The sequence below is a fragment of the Somniosus microcephalus genome, chromosome 13, assembly GCF_052327205.1.
Source record: "Somniosus microcephalus isolate GS21.2 chromosome 13, FLI_Smic_1.0, whole genome shotgun sequence".
In the NCBI taxonomy this organism is placed as follows: Eukaryota; Metazoa; Chordata; class Chondrichthyes; order Squaliformes; family Somniosidae; genus Somniosus; species Somniosus microcephalus.
Window position 1 is genome coordinate 138524424 of NC_140999.1, and position 24919 is coordinate 138549342.

At 44.6% G+C, this 24919-nt stretch overlaps 1 protein-coding gene across 5 annotated transcripts in view; it reads right to left on the reverse strand.

The window, feature by feature from the left end:
* Positions 1–7928: 7928 nt before the first annotated feature.
* The window catches only part of bcas1 (brain enriched myelin associated protein 1), a 250541-nt gene continuing 233550 nt past the window's right edge, over positions 7929–24919 (reverse strand). For all 5 annotated transcript variants that reach the window (XM_086005294.1, XM_086005297.1, XM_086005296.1 and 2 more), the window contains 2 exons: positions 13502–13786; positions 7929–9506 (listed from right to left, as the gene is read on the reverse strand). In XM_086005294.1, coding sequence (XP_085861420.1) covers positions 9432–9506; positions 13502–13786 — 360 coding nt within the window. In that variant the 3' untranslated portion in view covers positions 7929–9431. The remainder of the gene's footprint in view (positions 9507–13501; positions 13787–24919) is intronic.

Below are 24919 nucleotides of genomic sequence, written 5' to 3' on the forward strand. Positions count from 1 at the left end.
ATGTTTAATGGGGAATCAGTATGTTGTAAGCTAAAAAGGGAGGATTGTAGTGTATGTACCCGTCTACCTTTAAGAGAACTATTGTATGTAACCGTCCACCTTTAAGAGAACTACTTTAGGTGTTGCACTACTTTGTTGGCTTCTGTATACTGTAATACCGACGGTGACCACACCGGTATATAAGTGCTGTGTCAGGATTTATTGGGCAGATTCGCCCTGACCTTCGAATAGTAAAGTCCTGTTTTAAGTTACTCTGGTAGTCTGTGTATTAATTAACTAAACAACCCATAGACTTTACAACCTTCACATCGCCCTCCGTGGCCACTGTCTCAGGCTGAACCAGACTGTTGGCAATCTCAGCATCTGATTCACCCCTGAGTTGAGCTTCTGACTCAATATCCTCTCCATCACAAAGACAGCTTTCCTTCATTTCCACAACACTCATCTCTGCCCCTACCTCAGCCATCTGCTCCTTCAACCATGCTTTTGCCACTTCTGGACTTGATTACTCCAATGTCCTCCTGACCAGTTTCCTGTTCTCCACCCTCCATAAACTTTGGCTCATCCAAAACCCTGCTGTCAGTATTCTACCCTGCACTAAATTGTACTCGCGTATCATCCCCGTCCTGATCGACACTGGCTCCCAGACCCCAATGCCTGAAATTTAAAATACTCATCCATTTTTATAAGTCCCTTCATTGTCTCACCCCTCCCTATCTCTGTAACATCCTTCAATTTTACAACATCCTCCCAACTTTCTGTTCCTCTGACATTGGCTCACGTGCATCTTCCCCACTCTATGCTGTGCACAAATTGCCTGCTGCATTTGCCTAGGTTACAGTGAATACTGACTGTAATCCCCTGACTGTGAAGTCCTTTGGCACATCCCGAGGATATAAAAGGAGACATATAAATGCAAGTTCATTCTTTTTTTCTAACACAATGAGGGGAATTTTAACCCCCAAAAGTGGGTGGGTATGGGCCAGGTGGGGTGTAAAAATCTCAAACTCGAACCCAACCTGCCTCGAACCCGCCCACTTCCGGTTTTAATGGAGGCGGGTTGGGGGCAGGTTGCTCATTTAAATATTTTAATGAGGCTGCGTGCCTCAGCTTTTATCTCTCTTCCTGGTTTAACCCGGGTTTCTAGGGGTTGTAGAAACCCGGCAGCTAAAGGGAGGTGAGGACTGCTGCATGGAAAAGGTAAGTGCCTTTCCAGCACTGCTTGTGGGCCAGGAGGAGCAGGAGTGCTTCCTCCCAGCCACCCAACCTAACCTGTTTCCCTCCCCGTGATCGGACCCCTCCTCCCACGATCAGACCACCCCCATGATAACCCCCCGTGATCACCGATCCCCCCCCCCGATCGCTGACCTCCCCACACAATTGGACCCCCCCCCCGCGATCACCGACCTCCCTGACCCCCATCTCTGCCCTGATCTGTCTCCGCTCCCCCCCGCCCCCCATGAACACCCCCGACCGTATAAACCATGTTGTACCCACCATCACCGCCATATATATTTAGTAGCAAAGTACCTTATTATTGCATAATTAATAGAACAGATATTGATAAAAAATGAATAAGGTAAAGCTGGCTTTAAAAAGTACATAATGGCCAGATGTTTAAGTGCAGTCGGCTGAATAAACAACTTTGTTCTTGATTTATTATGTACAGCAGTATATGGAGTATAGTTACATACCATATAATTAAATACTGTGCAAAGTTTGGTTAAAAGCACATTTCTCCACCCTAAGCTAATCTAACTGCCTCTCCTCCTATATGATGTCCATACTGTATCATCCCAATATTTTTTATACTCTTCCTTTAGTATAGCACTGACATTATTTCATTTAATTGTGTAGATTTTATAAATCACATATCTAGCTGCAGTTTAATTTGAATATATCATCTTGTAATAGTCTTCAATTGACGAGGAAGCAGTCACACGTCAACAGCTTTTGTTTCTTCTGAATGAAAGTGCAGGAATACAATAACCTTATAATATCTGCAGTACCGGCATCAAAATGCCCCAGGGTTGCAGTGGTGACACTTAGAATTCTTTCCATTCCAAGTTCAACTGAGTAATTCCTAATCTGAATTTAAGTTAACTCCCTTTTGGTTTATATTCCTTCGTCCCGCTGTACAATTTTCTTTTAACAAGAGTTCAATTGATTTTTAAGAAGTTTTTTTGTTGCTAATTTCCTTTTGCACATTTTGGGATAGGAGCTAGATTCAGAGGAGTGGTACCAATGGTACTAAAGTTCATTACCACTTTCTTTCAGCTTTGTTCACCTGTTTACTCATGTGGACTCTTTTTTGTCAAACTTAACACACAAAAGGAAATAGACCCTTTAAAGAATGCAATATTATCTCTCCATGAAAATAAAAAATAATTAACAAGTTTATTCCAACAAATCGCAGAATGCTATAAAGTTGTAGACATTGCTCTAATTCTATTTTCTTTTTTTTTACAAATCCTCTGCCCAATTTTCTACAGTGACCTCCTGGTTCGAGTCCTTGCTCCAATATGCCTCCATGGGCCACTGGCAACCCTCTGCTACCTCTCCCTCATGAAAACTCTTCACGTGAGTGTCTGAAGAGTGAGTTTCAGCAGGCTATTCACCTGACATAACCCAGCCCAATCCTGTTTTTACCTGGTGTCCACATACGTGCACTATCTAGCAGAGTTCCTGGATAGTGATCAGGAGCAGCAACCCAGGCTGAGTTTAGTGCCCCAAGATCTGAGGTGCTGAAGCCAATTGCAGTCCGGCGCCACACTGCTATCAGTGAACTAAGCAGGGATGGCTCTCTCATTGTACTTCATATTATTCTAGCTGTGGTGTTTAATAATGAGAATCATTCAGTCTGGATTAGACTCAATGCTGTCATAGTATGACAAAGCACCTGGCATAGTCACTTAGAACATTATATTTAGATTATTTAACTGCACGTGTCTCCACATAAATATTCTGCTCTGAGCTGCTGCAACTAATGGTCATTACAGGTTTAAGTCCATTTCTAAATCAACTTCATATGATTTAAAATCGGTTTGTTATTATTTAATAATTACACTATGGGCAGGATTTTCATTGGGCCGTGGAGGTGGGATTGGAGGCGTGTGGGGGGTTAAAATCCCAAAATTGGGGGGCACTAACCCATCCCGCCCCACAACAGGTAGTTAACAGGCAGTTTTTAGCCTAATCCCTATTTTCATTGTTGAAATGTGGGTTTCCCGACGGCTCCAAACCACACCAAGTTAGCGAGGTGGGCCATCGGGATGAAGGGCTTGGAGGGGTCAAGATGTCCGGTGTTCAGGTGAGTGATGGGTGCATGAGTGCAGAGATAAGTGTGTTTGGTGTGTTTAAAGTGTTTAAAGAAGTTTTACTTACATTTACATACCTTTACAGCCTTCCTTCCCTCAGGTCTTGAGAGTCCCTCATCTCACTGGCACAGAAAGCAGAATGGCTGCGATCTGTCAAAAGTTCCAGCATTCAGCTTTCTGTTCCGGGGAGATCTCTAAATCATCTTGACAGGAAGGAATTAACTTGGATCTGTCAAAAGGTCTTGACAGATGAAATATCAATCTGTACGTCACCTGTTGCCGGGTGGCCCTTAATTGGCCTGCTGAGCCCACTGGGCGGGCTCAACAAGGTCAATCAAGTCAAAATCGCGTGGGTTGGCTAGAACTCGATGGAGGCAGGACTACAACCCCGAAAGTTGTAGTCTCACCTCCTACCCGACTCCTCAATGAAAATCCAGCCCAAAAGGCACTGAATAAGAAGGCAGCCCAGGTCTTTCTCATTCATTATTGCCTAATTATTTACCCTATAAGAGCGCTCCTAGAATTTTCTCCTTTTCTCTTTGGGAAGTGCTGGTTCTTGCTAAAGTACACACCTACACGTGTGAACTGACAGTGACTGTTGCAGGCTATTTGACCATGTAGTGATTTGTTGGTCATAGTCAGGCACTGGGAACACTGGCAGATTGTTTTTTCTAACTAGGACACTGAGGCTGATTGGATCTCAGCTCATCAGTGCTCAGGCTGAGACCAGTTAACTTAACAGAGGCCCAGGTTTGAAACTGGAACCAGCGCCACCCAGTGCTATAGCAGGTAGTTCATGTACCTATTGTGCTACCAGGAAGTTGCTGTAACATTCTGAGTTATAGTTCTTAAACCAATTTGAATTGCTTATTTTAAACCAGCAAGGTCCTGGATGTCTTTCTGAAAGCATTAAAATACATAAAATTATCTATGTACAGTATAATGGAGCTCAGCCTAGTCATCTGTAAAACTGTCTAAGGGATGACTTGGATTCTAATTAGGCTTATTGAAATGACCCAATTTGCCCACATTGGCTCTCCTGTCAATATAAATAATATTAAAGGTTGCTACAATATTGATATTCTGCCATTCAATGTTAATAAAAGATTTAATTAACTACTGCATCTCACAGTATTTAGAAAGGATGCAGATCGCTCCCTTGATGGCTCAGTGAGTTTATCCAGTGAGCAGCTGAGCCATAAAGACTAGGATGTCTCCGATTTGATCCCCAGTATGTGCTGAGTTGGCTGATATGAGCTGGAGTGGCATTAGAGGCAATGCAATTGGCCAAAGTGCCTCTGGCTAGGATTCCCACTCTTGATCGCTATTCAGAGAACCCTGCTGTAAGTGTACATTTATGGAGATAGAGTGAAGATAGATTAGAGTGCCCAGCAGTCAAATAGCCTGCCAACAATCACGATCCAGTTTCACACATAAACAACGGCTGCTTGGACAAGGCACCTGTGTAACTGTAGTCTGGCAAAGGAGTTAACACCATGAGGGGGAGGGGAAAACCCAGGGACATAGATAATTAATGCACCAATAAAACATATAATGCATCCTTTCTAAATATACAACTGATGTCTTGGGTGTCTCTTTAAAGCCTATGGTTGATTATACCAACATACATCGTCAAGAATCAGGCATGAAGAATGGGGACTTGCGCCATAATAATATATATATAGAGAATGGTAAGGAGGAGCTGAAAATGGTTATCAAAGGTGTTACTCTGTTTACAACTAATGTTATTTCTGCCTCTAGAGCTTTATTAAATTAGTTTTATGTGAATTTAACAAATAAGTTGTATTTTAGGCCTAAATTAATTATTTTTGGCAGGGTGGAGAGTATATGCGATTTGGGGATTTGGAAAAATGATTGTCAAAAGAGAGGTTTAAATATGATTATAGACTTCCCCATGACTAGCCATCCGATGGCTACCACAGAATTATACCTCAACACAAGTCACTTCCTTCAGGAGAGGATGAAGAAGATGAGAAAATCAGATAGGTAAAGACATTTTTCACAAAAGAAATCCAAATTGTTCTGTAAATCAAAACTGCTTAAAGTTGCTAGAGAAACAGTTTAAAATTGTAACATAATACCTATAAACATCTAAAGGGCAGAGCATAATTATAAAAAGAATTATCCAACATGTGGGAGTGGTTTGGTGGCTCATGCATTAGGAATCATTACTGTTTATTGCTTAAGTAGCTGTTGGTCATATAACCCATCCTTATGTCAGAGGTGACTGCCAATTAAACCATATACCATCATGATAAATGTATGTTAATACTTTCTTATTGTATACTCACCAGTTGAGATGCAAGCATATACATCAATTTTCGGCTGCATGGACATTGTGGTACTTTAAAAGGAACAACTATATTGGATCTTTTAGGCAGTCCCTCGGAACCGAGGATGACTTGCTTCCACATTAAATATGAGTTCTCAGGTGACTGATGAGTCCAATGCAGGACCGACAGTCTCTGTCACAGGTGGGGCAGATGGTGGTTGAACGGACGGGTGGGTGGGGTGCTTGGGTTGACGTGCGCTCCTTGCGCTTGGCTTCCGCTTGCTCCCGGCGAAGAGACTCGAGGTGTTCGGCGCCTTCCTGGATGCTTCTCCTCCACTTTGTGCGGTCTTGGGCCAGGGATTCCCAGGTGTCGGTGGGGATGTTACACTTTTTCAAGGAGGCTTTGAGGGTGTCCTTGAAGCATTTCCTCTGCCCACCTGGGGCTCTCTTGCCGTGCCGGAGCTCCGAATAGAGCGCTTGTTTTGGGAGTCTCGTATCGGGCATGCGGACAATGTGACCCTCCACAACGACCTCTGCCACCCAGGGGTCACACGGCTGTTCCACTTCATAAAGTCCCGCAACTTACCCTACTCGATTGAGGAAGTTTGGTCTCTGACCAGGAACTGCCGCACTTGCGCTGAGTGCAAGCCTCGGTTCTACCGCCCTGATAGAGCCCACCTAATCAAAGCTACACGGCCCTTTGAGCGGCTTAGCTTAGATTTCAAGGGCCCCCTCCCGTCCGTCGACCGCAATGTTTACTTCCTGAAAATTGTGGACGAATACTCCCGTTTCCCATTCGCCTTCCCCTGCCCAGACATGACCAGCGCCACGGTCATTAAATGCCTCAACAGCCTGTTCGGTATGCCAAGCTATATCCACACGGATAGGGGGGCGTCCTTCATGAGTGAAGAGCTACGCCAGTACATGCTGTCCAAGGGGATTGCCACGAGCCGTACCACCAGCTACAACCCCCGGGGTAATGGTCAGGTGGAGCGAGAGAACGGGACAGTATGGAGGGCAGTCACCCTAACTCTAAGGACCAAGGGCCTCCCTATCTCCCGTTGGCAGGAAGTCCTCCCAGATGTGCTCCACTCAATACGGTCACTATTGTGTACCGCCACTAATACCACGCCTCATGAGCTAATGTTTGTGTTTCCCTGGAAATCCACCTCAGGCGTATCCATACCGTCATGGCTCTCCACCCCAGGTCCGGTACTTTTGCGGAAGCATGTGAGGGGCCACAAGACGGACCCTCTCGTGGAGCCAGTGCACCTGCTCCACGCCAACCCACAATATGCGTATGTCCGGCACGCCGACGGACGGGAGGACACTGTGTCCATAAAAGACCTCGCCCCAGCCGGTAACAACAGCAACAACGACAACGACTACAACAACAACAGCAACAACGACCACAACAACTATTACCCACCCACTCCACCCACTATTCTTTCATCACCCCCGGAAGAACACCAGCCAACGGTACCCCCACCACCTACTCCTTCAACAACCCCGGTGGCGCCCCCGGCAGAGACCCAGGAGGTCACCTGGGACACCCAGCCGGCACCCGCGGCACCGCAACCGTTACGTCGGTCACAGAGGACTATCACACCCCCGGACAGACTAAATCTGTAGAAGGGGTGAATGTGATGAAATATATGTCATTCATCAGACTCTGTATTTAACTACATATATTGTATTGCCTGCTCCTGTGTTTGTATTGCCTGCTCCTGTGTTTTTACCTTGTATTGTATATAGTGCACCGCCCCCTTTCTCCCCATTGGGTGTGTCGGCTCCGCCCATACCTGGCCCTACTTAAGACAAGCCCAGGCTTGTCTTGCAGCAGAACAGCAGAATGCTAGGTGAAGACACAGGCATCTTTCTTTGCTAATAAAAGCCTTGTTTTATCCAGTTAACTTTGAGCCTTGAAGTTATTGAGGCGCATCAGTGAGCACAGGCTTGTGCTTAGCTGTGAATCCCATATTTAAATAGGTTGCCAACACTCACTGTATAAGCTCTTAAATGAAGAATAGCAATGTGGATAACGTACTGGAGGAGTGTTGATTCCTGTGGAATGATACACCAGCAAGAGTCAGTTCTTTCAGGAAAAGAGGGTAAAAGGGATTAATAACATAATCTTAAATATACAACATATATATTAAATTACTGTACAGTTAGTAACATTGTGCTTGGAATGGGGAGGTATTTCACAAAATGTCTGAGGCTATAAATCAAGAACTGCTTGATCTCAACAGAGAACTGAATGAAGCAGGGTATCACTCTACAGATGTCAAACAGAACTGCCAAAGGTGGAATATAAATCAGATAAAAGCTTGCTTTATTAAAATACAGGAACACAAATAGGGGTTTGTACAATGAAAATAATTTTAATTGCGCTAAATAGTAATGAACTGTATACAGATGAATCAGAAGGAATGCACACATAGCCTGAAAGGCAATGCCCAAAGGAGAAACTGTTCAGAACGAGTTGGCATCAATTCAGAGAACTCTCTGTGTGTTTTAATAGCATAATTAACACATGATGAAAGCTTTATAGCATAATTATTTTATGGTGAAATAAAGGTTATTTTTTGGTGAAGTTTTAATTTTCATCAGCTTTGTAGAACTCATGTAGCCAGAATCTAACTTAAAAATTGTTTTATTAATTATGGATAATAATGGAATAATTATAGGATATAGGAAATTAAGGCATATAAACTAAATTAAATAGACTGCAATTATCCTAAGTTTTTCACTGTAATCTATCAGCTAACATAATTGATCAAATTATAAATTAAATTCCAAAACGTACAGAGCACTGAAATATTAGCAAAATATTCATGCAGGATTTCAACTTTTGAAACTTAAAATATTAGAAACAAATTAAGAGATTCTATCAATTATGCTGACACTCAACAGTTTCATCAGATCATTTGAAAAGTTAATACAATGCATTAAAAACAAAAGTATGAAAAACTAATCCAAAGCTGTCTCTTCCTTCCCTTAAATTAAGGTTTTGATGCCCCCTGGTGTACAGATGTAGCATAAAATATGTTACTTCTGCATGGGTCATTCTGGTGTAATGATGAAGTCTTTTTTAAGATAGCCACTCCAATTAAATTTCTAACTTGGTTTAATATAACAATGTTTAGACTCTATGTAATCCTAAATCTAATCACAAAACCTGCTATTTATTACTAATACAGACTAATGCATTCATTACCATATAATATATACACATTATAATATGCCCCAACATCTTTCTATCATCCACCGTTAGGTCACTGCTGACACAATATGTAAAATCTGTAAGAACCCCTTAAATCTCACTGCATTATAAAGAACAAAACACTTCAGAGTGTGTTCCAAGGTAATAACATTGAGGTTAACAGTGATGTGATGTATTACTTTAGCTTAATTCTTCTGATTTGTGATGATATTTCAACCCCTTGAAGCTTAAGTGCCTTGAAACACACTGGAGACAGCGTGCTATCCTGTATTAAACATCTGATGTTATTACAGAAACAATTAAAAAGAAATTACTAATATGTTTAGTGAATGTATGCATTTCTAATAATACTTATCTAATACATAGAAAATGATATGTAGCCTAAATCTATCACATGTAGCTTTAAAGAGTTCTGAAATTTGCTGAAAGTACTCTAATCAACTAACTGGAAATATGATCAGAATTATATTCTTGGGCATGGCCTGAGTGCTGACAGATGCAAGAGAGACAGTCAGAGCTGTCTACAGTATGTGATTTCACCAAGTAGTAAAGTATGTTGCCAGCTTCCTAGAATGAGAGGGGGAATGGACTGGTATCACTTTGCCTTCCCTGCAGGAGCGATAACAACGGGATCTGTTTGCACGGCAGCATCTGCTGTCTTTTTTCCTCCCTGTAAAGCAGAAGGAGAAAGATGGAGACAATTACAGCAGCAGTTTCTCCAATCTACTTATGATTTTGTTTGGGTCCCCCTTTTTTTCCCCCTCCCTTCAGCTGTCCTTCATTCTGCCAGCGCAATTCACACCTCATCTAGAGCCATCCTTTGTTCCTTAACCTGTCCCGTTACCACCTCCCCTTGCCTTGAATATCTCTTAATGTCTCTCAATGTCTCTTAATCTCTCCTGCTTTCTAGCCTATCACTGACCTTCCCTTTTGTTCTTTCATCCCCTCCCCCTTTTCCCAGCCCCCAAACTTGCTTTCCATTTCCTGCTTTTTTCCAGTTCTGACGAAAGGTCATCGACCTGAAACATTGGCCCAGAAATTCGGGTCTCCACGGGTGAGTACGCACGGGGTACTCACCCGTAAGCCCAATGGTAGTGCCGGTTTCCTGCATGCACTGCGCATGCGCGGGAAACCGGCACTTCCGTTCCCCTGAAAGCAGGGGTTAAGAGGTCGAACGCGTGCACAGTAGAGGTTGTGCGTGCGCATCAAACTTACGTTTTTTTTGAAGGTTTTCCCGGGAGGGTAAGTCTGCAGATGTTACACATTTAAAAAGCAGTCGTAAGGCCTGCTTTTTACAAGGTAAGTGGTGAATTAATTAAAATTAAAACATTTTTTCCACAGGTTTATTATTTTTAAATACTTTAAAGCAAGTTTATTTTTAGGCCTGTTAGAAAATAAAATTATTTTTTTCAAAAATTTAAATTATTGTTTAAAATAGTTATTTCATGTAATTTATAGTTTCTTTTAAAAATGTGATTTAAAAAAAAATTTATTTGAAGATTTAGTGATGTTTTGGGGCCCGTAGCATTTCTAAGTTTTGACAGCTCTTCCTGTCAAACTTATGAATGGAGCATTCCCTGCTCCGATTGGCTCCCCATGGCCCACGTGATCCCAGGGGACGCATCGAACTAACTGCGCCCCTGGGATACGCAAGCACTGCGCGCCGGCTGCTGGACCAGGCCCCGGATCGGAATTCCATGGGGGCCCACAGCTCAACAGCCGGTGCGCAAGGTAAGTGCAGCCCCTGACCCAAATTTCTGGGCCATTTGTTTCTCCACCGATGCTGCCTGGCCTGCTGAGTTTTTCTAGCGTTTCTGTTGTTATTTATGATTTTACATTGGTGAGCTTGGTATGTCAAGGACTCTGTATTTTACATTTCCTTTCTTTTAATTTTCTCGCCTCCTTACTGAAAGAAGGCTCCTTTACTGGGGTACAGTTCCGAAAATATAGGTCACTGTCCATTACATTGACCAGGTGAGCATTATTCATGTGTACGCTTTGACTGTATAGGCTGGTTGGCTGTTTAACTGTGGAGTACATCACAGCTGAGGTTAATCCTGTCCTCCCACACCATTCACACATGCACGCTTCCAATACTGGGCTCTGTTTAGCAATTGCAGATGGGGACCTTGGTTGTTTATTCCTGCCCTAACCCAAGAATGTTGTAATCAATTGTAGCGTCTCTACCACTGCCCTATTTAAGATCAGCTAACTCAGCACAGACTTCCTTTGAATTTATTTTCCTCTCTCTGTTGTAGCAATAACAGTGATATATTTGATTGAATAAAACCACAGATTAAAAAGAAACTACCCACAGCATTCAACCAAGGTTAGTGGACTGTGGAAAAATGTAGAACAGTTAGTTCTTTTCAAAGAAAAACAATATTGTTCCAGGAGAAAATTTATGATGAATATTTTTAGATGTCTGCCAAATTAACAATGACCGTTTTATGTCACACAAGTGGACATTATTTTTAATGTGAGCCATTACAATGAGTCATAGCAGACCATTCAACTGTGAAGGTCATTACAGTCCTGCCATCCTGACATCTGCACATGGGCTCTTAAGCAGGTGGCTGTGAAATAGCAATCAGCAACAAAAATCCTGTCTGATATTCCCCTCCCTAACCCAGGGTACTGAGACCAATTGTAACACTCCTAGTGCTACCCCTGCTGAGATTAACAAGTCTGGGAATTAAACCTTCAAAATAGTGCTGGTGAAGTACAAAAAGAAACTTCATAACAGAACACTAAAAATATGTAACAAAGAAACCAGAACAAGACTATGTGGATTGATGATAATAATAGTGATAAGATCCAATAATTCTGTTCAGACATCATGATCATTACTTCCCTTGATGTTCTCATTACCAGATTTTGCAAATGAGTACCTCAGGGTGGGTAATGAAAAGTGACTATGATGTCTTTCAAGGTTATATTACTGCTTTATTTTAAGCATCATAATTACAGTTAACTTGCATGAAGAGTAAACAAGTGATGTTAGTTGCAAGTACGTATTCTTATTGCACTTACATATCTACTTTTTAAAATTAAAAATGTACTTTCAAAACAAGTAAGTCTTAACCATAAACTCTGTTTTATAAGATAAAACTGCCCATTAACTTCAGTTTTTCTGATTATTAATCAAATAATGTAAACCACTCATAAGAACCTCCTTCTTGACAGTGAAGGCTGATCCTAAATGTAATCCCTGAAGAAGATCCTCTCCTTCACGAGATGATATTTCAGTTCTCCTCTCATTAAGCCCCCACCTTCTGTTATAGCCGGTGTATTTTTCCAGACTTTAGATGCATAGCCACTGGGGATTACTACATAAAGCAGAAGGAAAATCTAAACGCACGAGCAGCTGTGCTCACTGATCCAAGCCGAGGGTTAATCAGCGTCCGTGTTGAGGTAGATTTATCTAAATGCTGAGTATTGTGGCACTATGATAAAAGATAATAATTCTACAGTATTATTTCTATCTAACTAGTGATCTGTGAATTACGCACCTATTCACTATTGGCTATATATAGATACAATGCACAACAGTGACACGTTTGGCAGCAGCTATAAACTCAGTTATAATCTGGTTATTAATCAAATAATGTAAACCACTTAGATGAAGTGGTCTGCTCTGAAAGACAGTCAGTGTATCCCTGGTGGTCACACTAGTGTGACAGTTCACTGATAGTCACACGACACGGCAGTAGAGTCAATGTATACATTCCATTTAATCTCCAACGCAACTTTGCACATGTTAAGTTCCTAGTTGCAGCCGGAACTATCTAGAAAGCATGGGTGTTGGGGGGTCTGGGGGTGGGTTTATGGGGGGGTGTCTGGGTGGGGGAGGGGGGGTTGACAGATATATTTAAAAAGAAAACTGAAGAGTGAGTTAATCCATAGCACTCCTCTGTGCTGACTTGCAGTGGAAATGGCACAGGGTTGGAAACATGTCGTGTACACACAAAGGGTGGTAGAAGTTTGGAACTCTCTTCCGCAAACAGCAATTGATGCTAGATCAATTGTTGGTTTTAAATTGGAGATTGATAGATTTTTGTTAACCAAAAGTATTGAAGGATATGGGCCAGGGGCGGCTATATGGAGTTAGTTCGCAGATCAGCCATGATCTCATTGAATGGCGGGTGGAACAGGCTCGAGGGGCTTAATGGCCTACTCCTATGTTCCTAATTTCCCAGTCTACAGACAAGTACCTACAGTGGAGGAACTAAGACCAGCATAAGAAAAGTAACTAAAAGCATGAGTCAAAGAGAAAACATGCCTCTTTTTCCAATCACAGCAGCAAATAAATGGTGTTTTTTGTAAGTCTGAGTCTTTACTAGTAATTGCTAGTTGAATTTACCAATTATATACTCATGAGTTTTTACTTCTATTTATTCCTTCATGCAGGAGGTTACAATTCTCGTGAAAATTTGCAGGCCCTACAATTCCTTCAGCTGGATAAACTATACAAAGGCAAAAGTTGCAAGATCGGAAGGATAAAGCTGCAAAGGATAGGGAGCAAACCTGTCATTATGGTTTAACAAAACCCTCAAATGCCATAAAAAATATCAAATGATAGAAATTTATATTTAATTTGGTTTCTAAATGCTCAAGTTGGAAAGATTTCAGAAACGTCTTTGATCTGAGCTTCTTTTAACATACCAATTGTTTTAGGAACCCTCCAAATGATTGCTTCTTTTCAAGTCTCTTCTCAGGAGTTTCTTTGGTTTTGATATTATTGCCATTCGATATTGGCACTGAAGTGGTGTTTGGTTGCTGAGTGAGAGGAAGGGCTTCCAGAGATTTTGTTCTCTGAGGTTCTTCTTGATTGCCCTCTGGTGCTGACTTTTTCTGTTTCGAATCGTCTTTGCCTTTCTTTGCCGGTTGCACTGAATTTTCTCTAGTTTCGGGTCCTTTCTTCGCAGGGTCATCTGTCAAGCCTGATTCCTGAAAAAGATAAAGTAATGTAGTCAGAACCTAAAGTAGTGACATGAAAATGTCTTGTTATGAACTGATTTGCATTAGTTTTTTTCAGTTTCTGTAAACTGAAACATAACACATGTTGTACGTTGCTGATGTAATATCAGTAATAGTAAAGAGGTAAATGACATGAATCAGTCAGTCATTCATGAAAGAAAGACTTATGAAATAATACTGAGCGGCCTGTGGGTGGTGCTGTCCAGGGAGAGTATAAATACTCGGGCACGGGCCCAGCTTGCGAAGGACATTCTTAACAGGAACTAGTGAAGGACACAACTAGACCTCCATGTTGTAAAACAGTTGATTAAAGCTTTGTTTGATGCTTAGACCAAGTGCCTAGTAGTTTTCTTACGTCAGTAAATATGTGGCTGGAGAGTTGGTGTAGAAAGAAAGGGTTCAGATTTCTGGAACACTGGGAGCAATTCTGACACAGGAGCAGCTTGTACAGCATAGATGGGCTTCACCTGAATAGCGTTGGGACCAATGTCCTTGCTGGGAGAGTAACAAGTAACTTGGATTTTAACCTAATATAGCAGGCTGGAGGGAAAAACAAGACAACGAAGCAAAAAGGAAATGAAAATGGATTAGGGTGTTGGAAAGATGAGAGAGAGAAACAGTAAAGTAATAAAAAACAGGTCAGAAAAAGGAGGGATTAAAAAGAGTAAGATTGCTAAACAGACAGGGCAGGTTGGAGTTTTATGTGCATATAAATGCATAAAGTAATCTGAATAAAATTGGTGAACTAGGGACACAATGTGTGATTGGGGTATGATGTAATGACATTAACAGAGACTTAACAGTGGCTTAGGCAAGGGCATATGTGGGAGCTAAACACTGCTAGTTACAAAATATTCAGGAGGGTTAGAGTAGAATAAAAAGGAGGAGGCTGGCAGAATTAATATAATGCAAAAACTGAATTTACTTGGCTAGAACTTAGGAATAAGGAAGGAAGAGTTACTTTATGGGGAGTTTATTAGAAATTGCTGAACAGTACATGGAAGCAGGATCCATAATTTTAAAATGGAAGAAGCATCCATATTTTACCACATTAAAAAAAATTATGGCCCAGAAATTCAGGTCCCCACGCATGAGTACGCACTGGGTACTCATGCGTAGGCCCAACGAATGAAACGGTGCGGGAAACTGGAACTTCCGTTCCCTTGAAAGAAGGGGTTAAGAGGTGGAACGCGTGCGCCGGAGAGGCCGCACGTACGCATCGAACTTATGTTTTTTTTGCAGGTTTCTCCAGGAGGGTAAGTCTCCAGCAGTTACACTTTTAAAAAGCAGGCGCAAGGCTTGATTTTAACAAGGTAAGTGGTGAATTAATTAAAATTAAAACATTTTTTCCACAGGTTTATTATTTTTAAATACTTTAAAGAAAGGTAAGTTTATTTTTAGCCCTGTTAGAAAATGTAATTAATTTTTTCAAAAATTTAAATTATTGTTTAAAATAGTTATTTCATGTAATTTATAGTTATTTTAAAAATGTGATTAAAAAAAATGTATTTGAAGTTTTAGTGATGTTTTGGGGCTTATAGTATTTATAGGTTTGACAGCTCTTCCTGTCAAATTTATGAATGAAGCAGTCCCTTCTACCATTGGCTCTCCATGGCCCATGTGATCCCAGGGGATGCTTCGAACTAACTGCGCCCCTGGGATACGCAAGCACTGCGCGCCGGCAGTTGGAGGAGGCCCGGGATCGGAATCCAACGCGGGCCCACAGCACAACGGCCGGCGCGCAAGGTAAGTGCAGGTCGGAGGCTTGCACCCGCGGGAAGCCTCCGACCTGAATTTCTGGGCCTACATATTTCTTTTCACACATTGGGAATAGGGGTTGAAGAAGAATGGCCTCAGGAACTAGGAAGGGACGGGGATTAGTAAACAAATTAATGTTCAATAAAATAATTCAACAATTTAGCAACAGACAGTAACAATACATGTTCGCAATAGCCAACAATTTCTCCATAAGAAATGGGGAGAAATCCCTGCCACTATCTTATGGAATTTTCCCATGGCTCTGGTAATCATAGAATTTCAGCAAATTCCAGAATAACAGAACCTCTACAATATACAGCAGAGAGCCTCCAAATGCCCAGTTCAGTCCCAAATTAGATGCAATTACACATTTGATCCTTGAGGCCACGTATGAAATTACAAAATGATTTACTGTCGACTGAAACTTTACATACGCCTCCTCCGCAGATCTCTGTTTAATATACAATTCAACAGCAAGTCATGAACAATTTCAAAGAACACAAAAGTGTCCCATTATCTGAACTCAAGTACATGGCTGATTCTCACTACGTATCTCTATTTAGGTAACTTCTTGCATACAGAAACATTTATTTGCTGGCAACTGAAGCTGCCTAGTTTAGAAGCTAGTTTTTACAGAGAGTCACCTCTACTTCAAAAACCATTATCTGGTGGCACAATTCTGTTCATGGCATTGCATCACAGGATTAAATGATTTAGGTACCAAGCATGAAAAGGCATTGGGCTGGATTTTGTCAATGGGGACGTGATGGAGGTGGGACTCCCACTTTTTGGGTTGTAGTCCCACCTCCATCGACTTGTGGTCAACCCACGCTATTTTCCCTTGATTGACCTTGTTAGGCCCGCCCAGCGGGCTCAGCAGGCGAATTAAGGGACACCTGGTTATTGGTGACGTCAGTGATTGACATTTCATCTGTCAAGAGCTTTTGACAGATGAAAAATCAGCGTTTGACAGCTCTGTGAAGCTGTCAAACAGTGACAATCTGTCTTCTAACTTGAGTCCTTCTACTCAGACTCAGTTAGGGATCTCTCCAGACCAGAAAGCAGAATGCTGCAGATTTTGACATTTCAGCAGCCATTCTGCTTTCTGTGCCGGTGAACTGAGGGACTCCTTGAGAACTGAAGGAAGGAAGCCTGCAGGAGAAAGTAAAGGTAAGTAAAACTTATTAAAACACTTTACACTTACCTCACACACTTACCTCTGCACACATGCACCCATCACTCACCTGCACAACGGACATCTCGACCCCTCCAACCCCTTCAGACCGACGGTCCGCCTTGCTATCTTGGCGTGGTTCGGAGCTGTTGGGAAGCCCACACTTCAGGGCTAAATATAGGGATTAGGCAAAAAACTGCCTGTTAACTACCTGTTAACAGGCAGTTAATTGGCACTAGTCCCCTTCCCGCCTCGGGGAGGCGGCTCCCAGCACAGGTCGGGTCCCCGCCTCCTGGGACATTGGCATGGAAGCGGGTTGGGGGCGAGATGGGTTCGTGCCCCCCGATTCTGCAATTTTCCCACCACTGCGGCCTCCAAACCTGCCTCCACGGGGCTTGGAAATTCGAGCCCATTGAGTCTGTTGGCTAGACTTTAAGGAATACTCGAGGATAATGCCCTGCAATGGTCTTTTAAGTACATTGTAGAAAACATAACCCGTATTTCATTTTTTCTTCCGGTAGTCCATTTAGTTACATTTGATGGTATGGAGACGCCTCCTGGAGCCTATTATAATGCTCTGGCTCCAAACCCCTTTTTTATAAGGGTATCTGACAGTCTCCCCAATCTTTAACAGTCCAGTTAATCACATAGAATTACATAGAATATACAGCAGAGACAGGTCCTTCGGCCCAACCAGTCCATGCCAGCGTGAGTGCTCCACTTGAACCTCCTCCCATCCTTCCTCATCTAACTCTAGAGAAAAGAGACCCAGCCTGTTCATCCTTTCCTGAAAGGTATACCCTCGCATTTCTAGCATCATCCTTGTAAATCTTCTCTGCACCCTCGCCAGTGTCTCTGTATCCTTTTTATAATATGGCGACCAGAATTGTACGCAGTACTCCAAGTGTGGTCTAACCAAGGTTTGATATAAGTTTAACATAACTTCTCTACTTTTTAATTCTATCCCTCCAGAAATAAAATAAGCTTGGTTTGCTCTTTTATGGCCTTATTAATCTTACTATCTTTGCTATCTTTCCCCTACCCAAGACAATCCAAAGCCTCTTGTTTGTTTAATCTAAATAAAATGCTAGCATAGTCTGGAGCTGACATGTCTACAGGTAAGGAGTGACATCACATCCCTCTGTTGCTTCTTCAGCCACAGAATTAGCTACAAAGGTTCTTTATATTAATATTGATGATGTCAGGCACTGAGGGTAAAGTGCTGCCATCTTTTGCCTGTAAAATCAGTGGTTGAAGAATGGCCTCACTGCACAAAACAAAGCCACAATTGTTAGATACGAATAATACAATAGTTGTCATGCAAGATATTTCTTGTGTTTACTGAAAAGGCACAAAAAAAAAAGTTTTATAAGTAGACATTAAGGAATACTCTAGGTAAATGGCCTTCTCATGTATTTATGGGCAAAATATACCCATAAATTTACATTACATGATATAAATAAAATTATCAAATAAAAAGCTGATCAAGCAGTAGGTGCCCTCTCAATTGGACTGCCACTTTTGTTACTATTCCACATCTTTGTTTAGCTATGCTTCTCAGTAGCTCTGATTTCTCCACCGAAAGCAATGAGTAAGAGGGGGGCCCAGAGCCAAGTGTAAGTGAAAAAATAACAGGTGTCGGCCCTGACTGGAAGCCAGGCACTGCATATGGTGCCTTCTCTTTTGGGAAGCAAACGCACTCAGAAATACTTAGAAAATTACACCCATGGCTAATTTTTTGTTATCAGCACTTGAGGGAAAGGCCGTGGTAGAACCTTATCCTGGATCATTCCTTAATACAACTTTTTTAAAATGCTAACCACAGCAGCAATTGGAAAAAGTATCAGCTTACAACTTTATAGTTTATACAAAGAATCTGAGTTTAGAAATGTTCTTTGGTATTTTAAATGATCTTTCTGTAATTCTATTTTATAAAGTTTGATATTGACAATTTACAGAAGAGATGCCCCCCTTCCTTTCTTTCCTGAAGGTGTTGACTCCTTGCTGGGGTTTGGCTCCTTTGGTAGTTGTGGCCCTCCAGTACTTGTCTAAATGGCCAGTTTTCATATGTGAGCCTTAATAGACTGTTTGACCACCATCAAAGTTGAGCCTGATCCTGTCCAGCTGAAGCCCACACACACACAAGCATACCTACACACACGTACATCTTTCCAGTGGATGTTGTTACAATAGCAATCAGGAGCACGAACCCTGATCAACTTTCTCCTCCCTAATCCACGCCTACTGAGGACAATTGAGGCTCTACAGCTGCCCGGCTGATGTCAGCTAACTCTGCACAGACAAGGAATCGAATCCGAGACCTTCCTGTCTGTATGGTTCAATTACACACTGGCTTTACTGACCAGCAAGGAGCCATTTTCTACATTATCGTTAAAATGGACAAATTATCCAGAAGAAGCTATTATTAATTCAATGAATACTAGTCTGGCAATTTGAAGAGAAGGTGAAAAAACAAATCAACATTTCACAAATATTTTGAAAAAAAATGGACAGATGAGAATGAGGTGGATAATCTGGAACATTAACTTTTCAAATAGATGAGTGTTTTACAAATGACATCAAGCCACGTCTTGAAACTAGCTTGATGACAACTCTCCATAGCCAGAGCACCTCTAGGAACACATTCTGGAAAGATAAAAAAAAACAAATCCACAACACATTGTAGATAGCTCTCACCTGTAGTACTGCAAATATATGTAAATATATTGAGGTAGGTTAATAGAGCAGTTCCAGTGGTTTACCACGCGCTTGCAGCAGAGCTGTTTTTTGTTTGTTTTTCCTACACCGCAACACATATGGATCTACAAACACAATGGCCCCGGTATTTATAGGGAGGCGGGGAGGGTGCAGGGAAAGTGGAAAACGGCTGAAGAACCCGACAAAGCGGGGACGTGGAGGTCCTGCCAAACTTAATGATAGGACCTATTTATCATTTAAAAAATCCGTTTCTCACCTGGCAGCTGGCCAAATGGACAGCCTGGCTGACGGCCGGGAGGAAAAACTGCTGGCAGGAGGCTGCAGCTGGGGACCCTTAGGGACAGTCCCTGGCAATTGGGGGGGGAGTTGGCCATCACGGTGGGGGTTGGCCATCGTGGTGGGGGTGGGGGGGGTTGGCGGTGGGGGTGGGGGGGGGGTTGGCCATCGTGGTGGGGGGGGGGGTTGGCCATCGTGGTGGGGTGGGGGCTGGCCATCGTGGTGGGGGTGGGGGGGTTGGCCATCGTGGTGGGGGTGGGGGGGGCTTGGCCATCACGGTGGGGGTGGGGGGGGTTGGCGGTGGGGGTGGGGGGGGTTGGCCATCGTGGTGGGGGGGGGGTTGGCCATCGTGGTGGGGGGGGGGTTGGCCATCGTGGTGGGGTGGGGGCTGGCCATCGTGGTGGGGGTGGGGGGGTTGGCCATCACGGTGGGGGTGGGGGGCTTGGCCATCACGGTGGGGGTTGGCCATCACGGTGGGGGTGGGGGGATTGGCCATCACGGTGGGGGTGGGGGGGGGTTGGCCATGGCGGTTGGGGGGAGGGGTTGGCCATGGCGGTTGGGGGTTGGCCATGGCGGTTGGGGGGGGGGGGGTTGGCCATGGCGGTTGGGGGGGGGGGTTGGCTGTTGCGGTGGGGGGCGGTTGGCTATTGTGGTGGGGGGGGTTGGCCATCGCGGTGGGGGGGTTGGCCATCGTGGTGGGGGGGGTTGGCTATTGCGGTGGGGGGGGCGTTGGCTATTGTGGTGGGGGGGGCGTTGGCTATTGTGGTGGGGGGGTTGGCCATCGCGGTGGGGGGGTTGGCCATCGTGGTGGGGGGGGTTGGCTATTGCGGTGGGGGGGGGCGTTGGCTATTGCGGTGGGGGGGGGCGTTGGCTATTGTGGTGGGGGGGGTTGGCCATCGCGGTGGGGGGGTTGGCCATCGTGGTGGGGGGGTTGGCTATTGCGGTGGGGGGAAGAGTGTGAACATCGGGTCTGGAAGGAGGGAGGGGTCAGCGATCAGGAGGGGGAGACAGAGGCTGGGGGAGGCCGAAGGCTTCCTTAAGTGGTTGCTGGGAGGATTTCTGCTCCTCAAGGAGTGCTGGAAAAGGCACTTACCGTGTGGAGCCGGCAGCTCTCACATCCCTATCACTGCTGGGTTTCCCGACCCCTGGGAAACACGCACAGCAGCGGTGAATTTTAATTCGGGCTCCCGAATGCACTCCGGAACCCGATTTAGATATGTAAATACAGACACCCCTCTCCATGGCAGGATACTTTGATGCCTCTATTTCCGCTGCTGTTAAAGCAGCAACAGGCGTTTGTGCTGCAGGTAAGGGTTGTGTGTCATGCATTCATGCATTCAACTATTTAACGCAACCCCCACAATCCTCTCCTGTCTGCTGTGGGGCAGGGGGCGGGTTTATATCGTAGCCAATATTTCTGCACATGTTAAATTGTAGTGGGAGCAAACTATGCATGTTGTAGAGGTGGTACACTGTGCAGTAAGGAGTGACAGTACACTGTGCAGTAAGGAGTGACAGTACACTGTGCAGTAAGGAGTGACGGTACACTGTGCAGTAAGGAGTGATGGTTTACTGTGCAGTAAGGAGTGACACTACACTGCAGTAAGGAGTGACAGTACACTGTGCAGTAAGGAGTGACAGTACACTGCAGTAAGGAGTGACAGTACACTGTGCAGTAAGGAGTGACAGTACACTGTGCAGTAAGGAGTGACGGTGCACTGTGCAGTAAGGAGTGACAGTACACTGTGCAGTAAGGAGTGACAGTACACTGTGCAGTAAGGAGTGACAGTACACTGTGCAGTAAGGAGTGACGGTGCACTGTGCAGTAAGGAGTGACGGTACACTTTGCAGTAAGAAGTGACCGTACACGGTGCAGTAAGGAGTGACGGTACACTGTGCAGTAAGGAGTGACAGTGCACTGTGCAGTAAGGAGTGACCGTACACTGTGCAGTAAGGAGTGACGGTACACTGTGCAGTAAGGAGTGACGGTGCACTGTGCAGTAAGGAGTGACGGTGCACTGTGCAGTAAGGAGTGACGGTACACTGTGCAGTAAGGAGTGACGGTACACTGTGCAGTAAGGAGTGACGGTACACTGTGCAGTAAGGAGTGACGGTACACTGTGCAGTAAGGAGTGACCGTACACTGTGCAGTAAGGAGTGACGGTACACTGTGCAGTAAGGAGTGACAGTACACTGTGCAGTAAGGAGTGACAGTGCACTGTGCAGTAAGGAGTGACAGTACACTGTGCAGTAAGGAGTGACAGTACACTGTGCAGTAAGGAGTGACAGTACACTGTGCAGTAAGGAGTGACAGTACACTGTGCAGTAAGGAGTGACGGTACACTGTGCAGTAAGGAGTGACGGTACACTGTGCAGTAAGGAGTGACGGTACACTGTGCAGTAAGGAGTGACGGTGCACTGTGCAGTAAGGAGTGACAGTACACTGTGCAGTAAGGAGTGACGGTACACTGTGCAGTATGGAGTGACGGTACACTGTGCAGTAAGGAGTGACCGTACACTGTGCATAAGGAGTGACGGTACACTGTGCAGTAAGGAGTGACGGTACACTGTGCAGTAAGGAGTGACAGTACACTGTGCAGTAAGGAGTGACGGTGCACTGTGCAGTAAGGAGTGACGGTACACTGTGCAGTAAGGAGTGATGGTACACTGTGGAGTAAGGAGTGACGGTACACTGTGCAGTAAGGAGTGACAGTACGCTGTGCAGTAAGGAGTGACAGTACGCTGTGCAGTAAGGAGTGACAGTACGCTGTGCAGTAGGGAGTGACGATGCACTGTGCAGTAAGGAGTGACTGTACACTGTGCAGTAAGGAGTGACAGTACACTGTGCAGTAAGGAGTGACGGTGCACTGTGCAGTAAGGAGTGACAGTACACTGTGCAGTAAGGAGTGACGGTACACTGTGCAGTAAGGAGTGACAGTACACTGTGCAGTAAGGAGTGACGGTACACTGTGCAGTAAGGAGTGACAGTACACTGTGCAGTAAGTAGTGACGGTGCACTGTGCAGTAAGGAGTGACGGTACACTGTGCAGTAAGGAGTGACGGTACACTGTGCAGTAAGGAGTGACTGTACACTGTGCAGTAAGGAGTGACAGTACACTGTGCAGTAAGGAGTGATGGTACTCTGTGCAGTAAGGAGTGACGGTACACTGTGCAGTAAGGAGTGACAGTACACTGTGCAGTAAGGAGTGACGGTACACTGTGCAGTAAGGAGTGACGGTACACTGTGCAGTAAGGAGTGACGGTGCACTGTGCAGTAAGGAGTGACGGTACACTGTGCAGTAAGGAGCGACAGTACACTGTGCAGTAAGGAGTGACGGTGCACTGTGCAGTAAGGAGTGACAGTACACTGTGCAGTAAGGAGTGACGGTACACTGTGCAGTAAGGAGTGACGGTGCACTGTGCAGTAAGGAGTGACGGTGCACTGTGCAGTAAGGAGTGACGGTACACTGTGCAGTAAGGAGTGACGGTACACTGTGCAGTAAGGAGTGACGGTACACTGTGCAGTAAGGAGTGACGGTGCACTGTGCAGTAAGGAGTGACAGTACACTGTGCAGTAAGGAGTGACAGTGCACTGTGCAGTAAGGAGTGACAGTACACTGTGCAGTAAGGAGTGACCGTACACTGTGCAGTAAGGAGTGACAGTACACTGTGCAGTAAGGAGTGACCGTACACTGTGCAGTAAGGAGTGATGGTACACTGTGCAGTAAGGAGTGACAGTACACTGTGCAGTAAGGAGTGACGGTGCACTGTGCAGTAAGGAGTGACTGTACACTGTGCAGTAAGGAGTGACAGTACACTGTGCAGAAAGGAGTGACGGTACACTGTGCAGTAAGGAGTGACGGTACACTGTGCAGTAAGGAGTGACAGTACACTGTGCAGTAAGGAGTGACGGTACACTGTGCAGTAAGGAGTGACGGTACACTGTGCAGTAAGGAGTGACGGTGCACTGTGCAGTAAGGAGTGACGGTGCACTGTGCAGTAAGGAGTGACAGTACACTGTGCAGTAAGGAGTGACGGTACACTGTGCAGTAAGGAGTGACAGTACACTGTGCAGTAAGGAGTGACAGTACACTGTGCAGTAAGGAGTGACAGTGCACTGTGCAGTAAGGAGTGACAGTACACTGTGCAGTAAGGAGTGACGGTGCACTGTGCAGTAAGGAGTGACAGTACACTGTGCAGTAGGAAGTGACAGTACACTGTGCAGTAAGGAGTGACCGTACACTGTGCAGTAAGGAGTGACAGTACACTGTGCAGTAAGGAGTGATGGTGCACTGTGCAGTAAGGAGTGATGGTGCACTGTGCAGTAAGGAGTGACAGTACACTGTGCAGTAAGGAGTGACGGTACACTGTGCAGTAAGGAGTGACAGTACACTGTGCAGTAAGGAGTGACAGTACACTGTGCAGTAAGGAGTGACCGTACACTGTGCAGTAAGGAGTGACGGTGCACTGTGCAGTAAGGAGTGACAGTACACTGTGCAGTAAGGAGTGACAGTACACTGTGCAGTAAGGAGTGACCGTACACTTTGCAGTAAGGAGTGACGGTACACTGTGCAGTAAGGAGTGACAGTACACTGTGCAGTAAGGAGTGACAGTACACTGTGCAGTAAGGAGTGACAGTGCTCACTAAGGGGCACAATGGACATGATCTTAACCGCACATCAATTACAAGAGAAATGCAGGGAACAGCACCAACTGCTGTACATGGCCTTCTTTGATCTCACAAAGGCCTTCGTCACGGTCAACCGTGAGGGATTATGGAGTGTCCTCCTCAAATTCAGCTGCCCTCATAAGTTTGTCACCATCCTCCGCCTGCTTCACGACGACATGCAAGCCGTGATCCTGACCAACAGTTCCACCACAGACCCAATTCATGTACGGACCGGGGTCAAGCAAGGCTGTGTCAGCGCACCAATGCTCTTCGCGATCTTCCTTGCGGCAATGCTCCATCTCACCCTCAGTAAGCTCCCCGCTGGAGTGGAGCTAATTTACAGAACAAACGGGAAACTGTTCAACCTCTGTCACCTCCAGTCCAGATCCAAGGTCGTCCCATCCTCTGTCGTCGAATTACAGTATGCAGACGAAGCTTGCGTCTGCGCTCACTCGGAGGTCGAACTCCAAACCATCGTCAACACCTTCACTGAAGCGTACGAGAGTAT